This window comes from Mustelus asterias, chromosome 1, assembly GCF_964213995.1.
Source record: "Mustelus asterias chromosome 1, sMusAst1.hap1.1, whole genome shotgun sequence".
NCBI lineage: Eukaryota > Metazoa > Chordata > Chondrichthyes > Carcharhiniformes > Triakidae > Mustelus > Mustelus asterias.
In genome coordinates, this window is record NC_135801.1 from 143,535,130 (window position 1) to 143,550,020 (window position 14,891).

The following is a 14,891-nucleotide window of genomic DNA, read 5'->3' on the forward strand; positions in this document are numbered from 1 at the left end:
TTGTTCCCCTATTTCCTGTATTTCTATGTTCCCTGGCCTTCTAAGCTCCCCTCACCTCTCCTCCCCCTCCTGTCCCCTGCCTACGTAACCTGTCCCAGTTAATGCTCATGCCTATATGTCAGGAGCTGCCTACAGGAAAGCAAGTCAGCACCATGACATCAGTAGAGATTTGAGAGTGTAGTGGTGCTGTGACAGATCAGTCAAGATAGAAGTTGAGGGGTATCCAGATACTGGAATTGGAAACCATGCAACAATCACAACTAAGCTAAAGTCAGCCACCATGAAATATTCCCAGAATGAGTTTCAGTCTTCAAGACAGAATGGAATAAAATTCGCAAAGTAGAAAGAAAAGTACAAATTTTAAAATAATTCTGACGCACTTTTTTTTAGGAATGGTTTGTACAGAAATGAAGGAGGAACACTGAACAGAATAAGAAAAAACATTAATTTGATGAAACCTAGCTTGAAAATGAGACAACAAATCAAATTGCCAACAAGTTTAGAATCATAAAGTTCATAGAATTTCTACAGTGCAGAAGGGGGCCATTCAGCCCATCGAGTCTACACCGACCACAATCCAATGCAGCCCCTATCCCTGTAACCCCACGTATTTATCCTGCTAATCCACCAAACCTACACATCTAGGGACACCAAGGGGCAACTTAGCATGGCCAATCAACCTAGCCCGCACATCTTTGGACTGTGGGAGGAAACGTGAACACCCGGAGGAAACTCGGGTGACACGCAGGCACAGGGAGAATGTGCAAGTTTCTATCTTGGCATGCCATTACATCATAATCTTTTAACATAAAATTTAAAATGAAAACATCTATTACTTTAATCAAAGTAGCTGGAAAATGCTAAACGGCTAGCCAGTCTGCATATCCTCCCTCTCAGTCATTGGCCAGGAGTTTAAACACGAGTTTATTTGCACGAACCACCTGCAGCAGACAGGATACTGTCAGCAATCTGCTCCCCAAAGCCAACGACCCTTGCCTTGACCTCCAGCAACAGGATATACAGAAACGAGCTGCTGCAGGAACTGAAAGCCTTAGAGCAGGGGTCAGAGGCACGGCTGACTCACAACACAAGCTATCTACCCTCAACACTCATGCTTACGTTCCAAAGACGTTTCCGACACAAGGGAATGGCAATAAATTTTCTGCCTGCCAACTTCTATTCCAAATAAATCTGAAAGATCTGAATTTGTGGTTTTTGTAGCTTCTCTATAAATAAAACCATACATACTCCACAAAGTTCTTTAAATAATACTGTGCAGTTTAATTAAGATACAGTTTGCAACTTTATGACATTTCTTAAAGTAAAAACATTTCCAAATCATTGTAAAAGGATACTAAGATCATAGTTAGAATCATACTAGATAGAAAGTTCTTCAGCCCATTCCGTTTGTGTCTGTTCTTTGAAAGAGTTATTTGATTAGTCCGACTGGCTCTTTCGCTCCCCATAGCTTACCTTCTAAAGATATATCCAATTTCCTTTTGAAAGGTACTAATGAATCTGCTTCCACCACTTTTTTTCAGGCAGTGCATTTCAGATCATGACAACTCTATTCTTTTCATTTCCCATGGGACATTTTACCAATTATCTTAAATCTTTGTCCTACAGATACCAAAACTTTCACTCTACTTACTCGCTCAAAACAATTCATAATTTGCAATACACCTAATAAATCCCCCCTTAACCTTTTCTGTTCTAAGAAGAACAATCAAAGTTCCTCAAATCTCTGAACAACTGGATTAATTCTACTAAATCTCCTCTCATAAACCTTTGGGGGGGGGGGTGGATTTTCTGGCCTCTCCGTGGTGTCCTTCTGGTCCCACCGCTGTCAATGGAATTTCCCACTGACTGCACCCCATGCCACTGGGAAACCCACAACAGGGGTGTGCCATCAGCGGGAGAAGAAGATGCCGCCGGCATGAACTGCTGAAAAATTCCGGCCCTTGACATCCTTCCTAAAATGTGGTGCCCAAAATTATACATAATACTCTAGCTGTGCTTAACTGGTGATTTACCCCTTTGCTACATTCCTTGTGAGTCTATTTGTGAAACCAATAATCATGTATGCTTTTTCAAACAGCCTGAAAAACTTGTCCTGCCACTTTTAAACTATTGTGTATACAACCTCCCAGTTTCTGCTAGTCCGGCACCCCCTTTAGAATTCTATGGGGAATTCCACGGGGGGTAGTTTGTGGTCAGACACTCTGTGGTCAGGCACACTTGGCACCAGGAAGGAAGGAGGGCACTGAAAACCAGGATCCTATCCTTTTCTCTGAGCCAGTTGCACCCATCTCCTGTGACCTTTATCCTGCGATCCCCATCCCACCTCCACTCACCTTTAGTCGCAAGAATCTCAGTCATAGGGAAGGCCCAATGGTGGCCACTTTGTGACAAGCCTCCTAGCTAGCATTCCCATTTTCCAATTTCAGTCAACCCAACAGAATCCCGGCCTGAAGGAGACAATTCAATCCATTAACTGGCTCTACTTGGAGCAATCAAGTGAGTCCCATTCTGTCATTCTATCGCCAAAGTTCTGCCAAGTGCCTATCTGATTTCCTTTTGAAGTCATTGAACATCTTTGATTCCAACATCCTGATGGACAGCGAGTTACAGGTCAATAACATGTGGAAAAGATTGAAAGAGTGCAGAGGAGATTTACAAGGATGTTGCCTGGATTGAGTGGCATGCCTCATGAGGATAGGCTGAGGGAGCTTGGTCTTTTCTCCTTAGAGAGACGTAGGATGAGAGGAGACCTAATAGAGGTATATGAGATGTTGCGAGGCATAGATCGGGTGGACTCTCAGAGGCTTTTTCCCAGGGTGGAAATGGCTGCTACGAGAGGACACAGGTTTAAGGTGCTGGGGGGTAGGTACAGGGGAAATGTTAGGGGGAAGTTTTTCACACAGAGGGTGGTGGGCAAGTGGAATCGGCTGCTGTCAGTGGTGGTGGAGGCAAACTCAATAGGGTCTTTTAAGAGACTCCTGGATGAGTACATAGGACTTAATAGGATGGAGGGTTATAGGTAGGCCTAAAAGGTAGGGATATGCTCGGCACAACTTGTGGGGCCGAAGGGCCTGTTTTGTGCTGTAGTTTTCTATGTTTCTATGTTTCTAACATTTGCTGTGTAAAATTTCTTCCTCACATTCCCCCTGCATCTCGTGCCCAAAACATTTAATCTGTGTCCCTTTTTCCTTGTTCTCGTAGCTACTGTATTTACATAATCTGTCCCGTTAAGTTTCAGATTAATGGCGACCCCTATCATGTTATTGTTGAGGGAGGTGTTTGGTGACGAATGTCATGGGGCGATAGTTTGATTTTGTTTTGGAGATGGTCACTTGATTGGCATTTGTGAGATGTGAATGTTACTTGCCACTTATAAGCCCAAGCCTGGGTGTTACCCAGGTCTTACTTCATGCATGCACGAACTGTATTGTTCTCTAAAGATTCAATTAAAGCAAATGGTAAATCCCAACATTCTAATCCAATTTCTGAGAAAACGTAATGGTTAACTGATATGAAACTAGTATTATTTTTCAGTGAAGAAACCATCACCTGATTTCAGATAGAAACGTTTAATATACAGGCAGAAGCTATTTTTACAAATGACAGAATTTATAAAGCTCTCTCACTAATCCCCATCCCTTCAGCCTACACAAGAATTTTTCTTAAGAGAACCTTCACCTCTTTTAAAGCTGATTCTTTCAACGATGTGTATGCCACTCTCTTGCAAACAATAGATAAACTAAATGAAATGATTACTGTATAATATTTCAAACTACCAATGTCCATCAGTTCAAGAATATGCTAATATGCCTCAGGAATGTCTATTGCTTTATGATGATATAACTGCAAATGTCATAAAAGGGACAGGCATTATCAAAATCTGGACCAAAGTCAATCAAGGCTGTGTGACAGCGCCCAGACTATTTGCAATTCACCCGACAATGGCTACTCTTCACATCAAAGATCAAATGCCCTCTGGTGTCAGTATTAAATACCGGTTAGACGGAAAACTCTATCGCAGTTGCCTCTGTGCCAAAACTAAATTGACTAGTATAGACTATATGGTCCAACGTTTGTGGATGACAACAGTGTCATTGGCAAATCTGCACCAGGTATGCACATCTCGTCAATTCTGCTTACAAAAAATTTGGGTCTGTCCTTGAACGTTGTCAAAACAAAACTCATATCAATTCACACATGGTCAGCCATATATTCCACCTCCCATATATATTGAAGAAGGGCATATATGTTCAACAGTTTCCATTCCTTAGCAGCCACCTCAATCAATAGGCCAGAATTACTGGAGATTCAACGCCTGTTCAGTATGATTGTTAGCATGCTTTAGTTCAGTCAGAGCCAAAAATAATTTTGATTTTAGCAGAGAAAAAAAATCATGTTATGCACAGCTTTTACGAACTCACATTTAAATACTTGACCTTTACTGTCTTTCAACAGAATAATATTGCATTACCTCTTCCTTGCTACTTGTTAGGTCTACAGGTTGGGCCTAGTTCATTTTGGAATGCTTCCATGCTCCCAGGCTACCAGAAAAGCTCAGGCATTTACTAAAACTTTCAGATTCAATGTGGAGACTGGAAAGAGGACCATTTAGCTCACTTAGTCATGATGTGCTAGCTTTGCAGGCAGCCCCATCTCCTTATAACACAGCACTAAACCTAAAATTTTCAATATTTTTACGGAATATACCCAAATCCTGTCTTAACTCACAAGTCCCAGTCACCTATCATTCCCAGAGTCACAGTCCTACACTGGATCCTGGTCAGTAACATCTTGATTTTAAAATTCTCATCCTTGGTTCCAAACTGTTCTCTGTCTCTATAATCTCCACCTGCCCCATAACCCTCTGCGATATCTGCACTTATATCATTTTGGCCTCTTGAGGATCCCTGATTTTAGTTGCTTCTCCATTGGAGGCTGCACTTTCAGTTGCGTCAGAGCTCTGAAATATCTTCCCAAAGCCTCCCACCTCCTTTTCCTCCTTCAAGACTTCTTAAAACCTACTTTTTTTGACTTATTTTGTTTATTTGTTCAGGGGCTATCATGGGCAGCACAGTGGTACAGTGGTTAGCCCTGCTGTCTCACAGTGCCAGGGAGCCGAGTTTGATTCCAGCCTTGGGTGACTGTGTGGAGTTTGCACGTTCTCCGTGTGTCTGCGTGGGTTTCCTCCGGGTGCTCCGGTTTCCTCCCACAAGCCAAAGATGTGCCAGTTAGGTTGATTGGCCATGCTAAATTGCCCCTTTGTATGGGTTAGGGGAGTTAGCAGAGTAAATACATGGCATTATGGAGATAGGGCCTGGGGGATGTTCTGTCAGAGGGTCAAGGCAGGCTGAATGGCCTCCCCCTGCACTGTTGGGATTCTATGATTCTATGTGGGCATCGCTGGTTGAGCCAGAATTTGTTGTCCATCCTTACTTGCCTTGAACTGAATGGCTCGCTAGGCCATTTTAAACATGAACCACATGCGGCCGGAGTCAAATATAGGCCAGACCAGGTAAAGATGGCAGATTTCCTTCCCTAAAGGACATTAATGAACCAGATAGATGGCTTTTTACGACACTTGGCATTGGTTTCATTGTCATCATTAGACTCATAATTCCAAATTTTTGCTGAATTCAAATTTCATCATCTGACATAATAGGGTTCGAACCAGAGCATTACCGTGGTTCTGTATTCTAGTAATCCAGTGAGAATACCACTTCATCACCACCTCCCCTGACCTAATATCTCCTTATGTGATTCGGTGTCATACTTTTTATGATGTTCGGGGTACTATTTAAATATAAGCTGTTGTTGTTATTAAACCCATCTTCACAATGTTAACTGACAGTCAATCTGACCTGTTCGTCAAATAAACTGGAAATTGCATTTTGTTGTCAATTGTTTTCTTATTTATAAATCTGTGTCCTTTTACTCACATTCTCCGGATAACAACTAAATGTCTCCCCACTGAAAATGCTGATCCTCTGCATGATTTTAACTATCCTGTCCATTTACTCTCACTAGAGTAGATTTTACCTCATGTGGCTAATATTTCCTCTCCTTTCGTCAAACTACACGTTAAATGTTCCTCTCATTTTAAAACAGTTTTGAACCAAAATGGCCGGCAGGATTTTGATAGAGCTTCTTTTGTGCATCGCAAATCTGTTAAACAGGAACGACAGGAAGGAAACTGGCCAATCACAGCTCACCCAAAATAATGGCCCTTTCACACTTCTTAAGCAGCTAATGAGCCACTTAACTGGTATAAAGGGCAAACATGTTGTTAATCCAGCTGTGGAGTGCACAAAAGTATATAAAAATGTCACAACAAAATGTTAGGAAAGGCCGCTTTAATAGACAGAAGCCTCAGGACCTATTATTTCAACAACAAAAAAGTCTTACTGGAAGTACCAATAATGAAACAGTAGAAATCGCACTAGGAGTTGATGAGGAACACAAGGCGCAAACCTGAAAATAAAACATTAACACAAGCTATTCTAACTTCGCCCCTTGACCCTTCACCTCGATTTAGCATATATAAGGGCACTTCAAAATACTTTTGCCTGTTATTATCTTTTTATATGGCCTTCATTGTTTGGTGAATTTGCCAAATCTGCTCCCAATTTCTTATGCAATTCTTCTTATTTTAGTGCTGCCATGTTGGCCTGGTGCTAAAGGAAACTTCAAGCACTTCATCTATTGTTATTCCCATAAATTATATTAAGATTTAAACCCACAATTTCAACACCAAATTAAATTAATGTCAAAGATGACTTAAAATACCTGCTGAAACTATAGCTTTTCCATGCACTTGTTTTATCTTTAGGGAACTACTTTTTGAAAATTAATGTCTGGGTTGAATTTTATATTCGCTGAGGGTGTATGGATCAGAATCACATCTACTTATCCCTTCAAATGTAAAACAAAAGATATTTCTTAATTACCTGAGACTTGATTCATCCCTTTTCATCCAAAAATGTGTACCTTACTTACCTTCACTAATCATCACAAAGGATTAAATTCTTCTCTAAACCCATGCTGGAACTATTAGGTCTCAGCTTTGAATCATCTTCTTTATTTATTCCTCTCTTTGTTTAGTATGGTTTCCCCTCTCTCCATCATTATTTCTCAAATTGTCTTTCCCACTTTCCATCCCATCATCTAAAACCTATGTTGCCTTAGTCTATTCCTTAATCTAATCCAAAGCCATAAGATCTAGGGCAGAATTTTTCCATTTTTAGGCAGAGCAGCACAGCGGGTGGGAAAAACAGCATTAAGGGCTCCAGCCCCATTGGCAGCTTTCTCCACCCTATTGTTAGACTCATAGCTGAAAAAAAGGAAGGGTCGGGTCCCACGACGACATGCTGGTGGGGCAGGCTCTGACTGAGCCAGCATTTAAAGGATGGATACCGCGATATTAAAAAAAAGGAGAAAGCCCCCTCCCCTTCCTTTCCCACAGTGGCAATACCCTGCTGGGCAATGCACTCATCTAAACTCCTCTTGCTGCTTCTGCTCGCCAGGTGCAATTCAAGTCAGTGAAATGGATGATGTAATGTATGAGGGAGATTATCAGGTCCTTGGGCCTGATTATTAGATGCTAATGCATTGTTGAATACCGAGATTCCTGTTACGTCATTGGAAATTCCACCGCTATAAATCATATTTTGCCCTCCGGTGGGATTTTCTGCTCCTGCTGCCCATCCCACCAGCTGAAAATGGGAAAATCTCCCTCCAATTTGTAACAAGATTGAAGATCATCAATATTATTCCATCAATACTAAGAAACTACAGTTCATCAAGGCATCTGGTTGTCTCCTAACTGTTAGCTGCACTGATAAAAGGAATGTGAAATGCTCATTGGGGAAAAAAAGAACAGGTAGAGGTGCAGAAATGAACTTGGATAGGTACCTGGAAAGGAAAAATGTTAAGGGATTTGGGGGAAAAGGGCTGAAGAATGTGATTCGAGAATTAACCCCAGTTGAAGGATTAACGCAGGCAATGGGCAAAATGGCCCTTTATGTGCTGCAATTTCTATGATTGAGAGCATTGGACCTCCAATTTCCATCCATAAATCAATTTTACATGTTGACTGTTCTTTACCTTTATTAAGTTAAATATAATATCCATTATGGTTCAAAGTTAGGCTTCTCTGTGACCCAGACAGGTATGAAGACTTAGTGGCTGTTTTCTTAATTTAGGTCTCAGGAACACCATCACAAATAACTCATAACCGAACCTCAACTGAACATCTAGATACCCTTACCTGAGAGACCCCATTGTTTCACCCCTTTTTGGAAGCTCCAAGTTTTAGGACCCAATCTTAACTTACTCAAAACCCCTACTCACATATTCAGAGTTAAAATAGGACCCTTGGTCTCTGAATTATAGCTAAGTATGTACAGCTGACTTGTTAAATTGACCATTTATTTTAGACACAAGTTACTGAAAATCTAAATAGTGCATGGAAAAACATTTTTCTCTAAAGATTAATATTTAACTATCCTACCCATGCACACCTTGCCCATGTTCCAAATAAAAGGCGTAATGTTTGACAAAATCAATAGGATCAGTCAAGATTCATATCCAGAAATTAAAGTCACCAGACCCTGAAAATGCCAAGTTTAGAATATAAATCAGTTCGCGTCACGGAAAGCATCATGCATTTAGTAAGATATAAATAAGCTCTGATAAGATCACCATTTGAAATAGATTTTTGCTAGTTTACTGAGTTCTGACTAGGGCTGTGCGGTTTCTGTTTTGAATCTTCCACACTCAAATTTCAAACATACAGGAGTAAACAGTACAAGTCAAGTTACAGAGTGCTCACCAGGTTTAGAATCAGCTAAGTAACAATTACAGAATGGTGAAACACAGAAGTAGCCAATTCGGCCCTCTTGTGGTCTTGCCCTATCTGTTTCTCCCTATCAGTCTGAATCCCTCGTGATTTTATACTTTTCTCAAATTCCTCACGACCTTCTCTTCTCTAAGGAGTATTTCCCCAGCTGCTCCAGTCCTGGACACCATTGTTGTAAAGCTTTCTTCAAGCCTTCACATTCTTCCTAAAGTGCAGTGCCCAGAATTGGACACAATATTCCAAGAGGCTGAACAAACCAGAGTTGATAAAGATTGATTATAGCTTCCTTGATTTTACCCACAATGTCTCTACTGGATTCTGTACACCTTTTTAACCACTTTCCCAACCACTGCCACCTTCAAATGATTTGTGCACAAATACCCCCCTTCAGCCTCACCCCTTTTGGGCTCCTTTTATTTTATATTGCATCTCCTCATTCTTCCTACCAAAACGTACCACACTTCTCTGCCATTGGATTAATAGAAACATAGAGACCAGAACCAGGAGTAGGCCATTCAGCCCTTCAAGCCAGCTCCACCATTCATTTTGATCATGGCTGATCATCAAATTCAATATCCTGATCCCACCTTCCTCCCATAGCCCTTAATCCCTTTAGCACCTAGAACTATATCTAATTTCTTCTTGAAATCAGACAACATTTTGGCCTCAATTACTTTCTGTGGTAGTGAATTCCACACATTCACCACTCTCTGAGTGAAGAAATTTCTCCTCACCTCAATCTGAAAAGATTTGCCCCTTATCCTCGAACTATAGCCCTGAGCTCTGGACTTCTCCACCATCAGGAACATTCTTTCTGAATCTGCCAATTTCTTCCCATTTGACCAGCCTGCCTTCTTAATCCATCCATTTGTTTGAGTAACTATTAATTTTGTCCTGCATTATCATCTTTCCTAACACCCAAGTTAAACTGACTGGCCTATAGTTGCAATGTTGACCATTACACCCATTTTTTGAACATGGGTAATTCTTCACTGATAACAACATAAGAAATAGGGACAAAGTTGATGATTCAGCCCCTTGAACCTGCTCCACCATTCAATAAGATCAGGGCTGATTTAATCCTGGCTTCAACCCCACTTTTGTACCAGTTGCCCATAACACTCGACTCACCTAAAGTTCAAAAATCTGTCTATCATGGCCTTGAATATATTCGATGACTCAGTTTCCACTTGTTCTCTGTGGTAGAAAACTTGATGAGCATCTGAGAGATGAAATTCCTCCTCAGTCTTCTGGCATGACTCATGTATCGAAGGAGAATAGTCAGTGCATTTGCAATTTCCATCCTTACTTCCCTCAGTGTCCTTGAGTGCCTCCCATCCGGTCTTGGTGACTTACCAACTTTTAATTGGTGCCAGCCTTTATACCTCCACTTTATCCATTTTTAGCCCATCCAGTGTCTCAATTATCTCCTCTTTCACTCGGACAGAAAATGAAGAGTCAACAATGTCCTAAGACTGGGTTCATTTTACCGCACAAAGGGGCTGTGAAATTAGCCAAACTCAAATTTAAGCAACTATACCTCGAATGGGTATTCTCAGATTGTTTGGTCTTCATACCTGCTGCAAGATGGGCCAACTGTAAACTTTCTTAACTTTGTCTTTGATCTTTTTAAGAATTAATGCAGAAACAACTGTATGGTCAGTTTGGTGTTCATTGGCAAAGCAATATTGGTGAATGGAGTACCCATGTTTGTTTTCATGCATGCATATTGGTAATTTTTAAGGACATGGCCTCGATTACATAAGTGTCACATCACCAACATGCTGGCACTTTAACGGGTCCTTTATATCACAGAATCACAGAATTGTTATAGCGTAGTAGGACGCCATTTGGCCCATTGTGTTTGCACTGATTCTCCAAATGAGCATCATAACTTAGGGCCATTCTCCTGCTTTTTCCCCATAGCCTTGCCTATATTTTATATTCAAATAATCATCTAATGCCCTCTTGAATCCCTCAACTGAACCTGCCTCCACCACACTTCCACGGCATGCATTCCTGACCCGAACCACTCATGTTAAAAAGTGTTTCTCACATCAAACTTGTTTCTTTTGCAAATCATTTTAAATCTATATATTTGTATTCGTGGGTTGTTTCCCAATTTGCCCAGTGGTCAAATACCTTGAATCCAGCAAATTTACTTTGAGGTTGCTTTACGTTGCATTGTATGGTGATGAATGAAGTTTAACTTGCATTTGCTGGCTTTATATCACCTGAACTAAGTTTGTGGTAGTAGTTTTAATTTTTGCACAGTGGAAACTAAGCTGTAGGTGGGGAAGAGGTGGTGGGAGTTAAAATGGGCTGGATCCCACATTGTTACCACTCAGCTGCAATTTTAAAATGCCTGAACTTATAGGGATACTAGATTCTCCCCAGCTGAGATGGAAGCCTCAAATATTTATGAAAACGAGTCTCCTATTACATCAATACAGTCTCTGCTCGCAAGTAAGCAGGATATCAGCCCACACTATTCAAACCTGATCAGAGGATGTTTCCCCAGGCCCCACAGGGAAAGTCTACGCCTCCCTTGCCCAGGCGGGGAGGCGATGGACTGGTGGTATTATCACTAGACCATTAATCCTGAAACTCAGCTAATGCTCTTGGGACCCAGATTTGAATCCCACCACGGCAGATGGTGTAATTTGAATTCCATAAAAATCATCTGGAATTAGGATGACCATTGTCAATTGTCAGAAAAACCCATCTGTTTCACTAGTGTTCTTTAGGGAAGGAAATCTACCGTGCTTACCTGGTCTGGTATACACATGGCTCCAGCAATGTGGCTGACTCTCAACTGCCCTCTGAAGAAGGGCAACTAGGTATGGGCAATGAATGCTGGCCAGCCAGTGACAGCCATGTCCCACGAATAAATAAAAAAAGTCCCCCCCCGGCCTCCTATTTGTGAATCAATGTCCTGCCTGTCCTTCCCCCTCCCACTTTGGACTTGGTGGCTGGCCTCCAGACCGTCCACTTTCTGCTACTTCCCGGTGATTTCTGCTTCAGCCAAAAGCCCAGTAAGAGTTTTAACAACACCAGGTTAAAGTCCAACAGGTTTATTTGGTAGCAAATGCCATTAGCTTTCAGAGCGCTGCTCCTTCGTCAGATACCACTCCATCTGATGAAGGAGCAGCGCTCCGAAAGCTAATGGTATTTGCTACCAAATAAACCTGTTGGACTTCAACCTGGTGTTGTTAAAACTCTTACTGTGTTTACCCCAGTCCAATGCCTGCATCTCCACATCATGACTGCCATCGACGCCAAAAGCCTGCCAGCAGCCTGTCAACTGGACTGTTAAAACCAGCTGGGCTTACCGCAGCCACTCCTGGAGACTCTGTATTCTCACTGAGCCACTTTCTCACCAGTCCAGTCCCAAGCCAGTACCTGCCGTGTAACAATGCCCTAGAGGAGAAATGTGATGGCCAACAGCATAATAATGCATCTTGTTCAAAGGTGGACCAGCCTGGGGTGAGGAAGGGAAGGGGGATGCAGGGGGAAGAGGAGATGGTGGTGGTGGGAGACAAGTCATTGTCATACAACCCTATTCGTTTTGAAATTTACAGATTCCTCATTTACTTTGAGCACAAATGACAAGGACAAACACGATGAGACAATAACGTAAATGCTTCTTGCACTAAGGAAGAAGACATGCAACTGACCTGACAACCTTGCATGTTTGAGTCCCTCCCAAATGGGAATGATGCTCTCTCTGCTTTGCCTGCAAAACAAAGATATTTCTATCAGATTACCTGCAGGATAACAGAAATGGTTGTCAGAACCAGCATTTCAACTTACAATCAGTAGGCTCATCACTAATACTGGGCTGTTTGTGATCTTGTTTAAAAGGGTAATCTATTTTAATGTGGCACTCTTTAAAAATAAACTTGCTACATCAACTCTTTTGATCATAAATCTCTCCCTTAATATTTCTCTGATGTTTATGGTTCTGATCCTAATGCTCACTAATCTGGGCTACTGCAGAAGGGCACTGGACCGTATCTATATATGGACAGTCCTCTGTCTGAGGGGTGATTCAGCGTGTGGCCTTCAGCTGCTTGAAGTAGTGCGTGATGCATTAAAAAGAAAGGTTTTGTTTGTCTGGCAGGAAATGTCTTAAACGTAAAATACTTGCTCAATCCTTCAAACAAAAGGGAAGTTAAAGTAAAGCGAAATCATATTTAAAAACGCCCATTTGCACTGTGGATAATGGCCTGGGAGATAACATCTGATGGAAGAGGAAATGCTTCTCTGATGTCAGCAGTGAGGATCATAACACAGCAGGTTTCCCAGGACACAGCTACAACCACTCCATTACTAATCTGCAGGCTATTTGGCAGGTCAGAGTTGTATCACAACTTTATTAATTATGTCCTAGCGTAACATCCATGCAAATGCATCTTCCAGGAGCCACCAGATAGCAGCCAGGAGCAAAAGCCCTGACTGCTATTTCCCTTGGCACTGGGGTGACGAGACCTGTTGTAGCGCCCTTACTGCTGCTCAAACTGAGATTGAGTATCAGAAAGAGGATTAAAGCTGTTACGAAGAGCGCATTCACTACATTCTGCACTCTCTCATTTCTTTCTCTATGAATGGTATGCTTTGTCTGTAAGACAATACTTTTCACTGTATGCTAATACATGTGACAATAATAAATCAAATCAAATCAAATCAGCTTCACACTAGACAGAGCAATTGCTTACTGATTCACCTCGAAATCTTCAAGACCGGAATTTTACTGTCTCGCCCACCACGGGAGTCAGAGCAGGTGGGAGGCGGACCACAGAAAGTTTGTTAACCTCGGGCGGGATTTTACGGTTTTGGGTCGAGTGAGATTGCAAAATCCCGCCCTAAGTCAAGTCTGTTTTGAGGTGCACGGTAAGCTGACATACAGTGCAGTGGTTATACTGAATCATGGGGATAAATGCAGATATCCACATTGCGTCCAATCTTCAGTCAGGCAAAGGGTTGTGAACGAAGCCCAGTTCATCACGCAAACCAGCCTCCCATCCATTGACTCTGTCTATACTTCCTGCTGCCTCGGGAAAGCAGCCAGCATAATCAAGGACCCCACTAATCCCAGACATACTCTCTTCCACCTTCTTCCGTTGGTAAAAAGATACAAAAATCTGAGATCACATGTCAACTGACGGAAGAACAGCTTCTTCCAACCAAAAGAGAAAATGCTGGAAAATTTCAGCAGGTCTGGCAGCATCTGTAAGGAGAGAAAAGAGCTGACGTTTCAAGTCCAGAGCGTCTTCCCTGCTGCCATCAGATTTACCTCATATGGACCTCCCTCACATTAAGTTGATCTTTCTCTACATGACTGTAACACTATATTCTGCACCCTCTCCTTTCCTTCTCCCCTATGTACTCTATGAAGAGTATGCTTTGTCTGTAAAGCGTGCAAGAAACAACACCTTTCACTGTATCCCAATACATGTGATAATAATAAATCGAATCAAATGAAATGAAAAGAGGGCAGATGAAAAGACTTTCTTTCTTCCGGGTAAAACAGTCTTAATATACAGGTATGCCTGCCTGCCCTGGTTAGGGCAGGATCTGCAGAGTGGAATAAAACTTTCAAATGAGTGAAAAGAGGAAGACATAACTATCAATTGGTCATTGGTGAGAGGGCAGCGCCATAAAACACTCAATGAAATAGGTCCATAAATTATGAAAAGGACCCCATGGAAATCTCTTTTTCACGCACTTGTCGTTACTTGCACACTTGACTAATACTTCCCCTGAACGGGCTTGCTTACCCTTAGGAGGAGTGCAACAGAGTAAACATTGAAGTCCAAAATTAGGTTTAAATATTGCACTAAATTTCAAACTAACAGACACAGCAGTATAACAGCAAAAATCAATGAGATATGGGACATAAAACTGCCAGGGAAAACATGCACAACAGCAGACTTATATAGCACCATTAACATAACAAAATGTCCCGAGGTGCTTCAAAGGACCATTATAAAACAATAATTTGACAAACAAGGAT

The 14,891-nt window shown here is 41.7% G+C and overlaps 1 protein-coding gene across 7 annotated transcripts in view; it reads right to left on the reverse strand.

Moving 5' to 3' along the window:
- tcf4 (transcription factor 4) overlaps nt 1-14,891 on the reverse strand; it is a 502,483-nt gene that overhangs the window by 308,910 nt on the left and 178,682 nt on the right. For all 7 annotated transcript variants that reach the window (XR_013498725.1, XM_078219717.1, XM_078219702.1 and 4 more), the window contains exon 3: nt 12,553-12,745. Coding sequence is in view for 6 of the 7 variants with exons in the window: in XM_078219717.1 (XP_078075843.1) it covers nt 12,553-12,567 (15 nt within the window). In the remaining variant the exon portion in view is untranslated. The remainder of the gene's footprint in view (nt 1-12,552; nt 12,746-14,891) is intronic.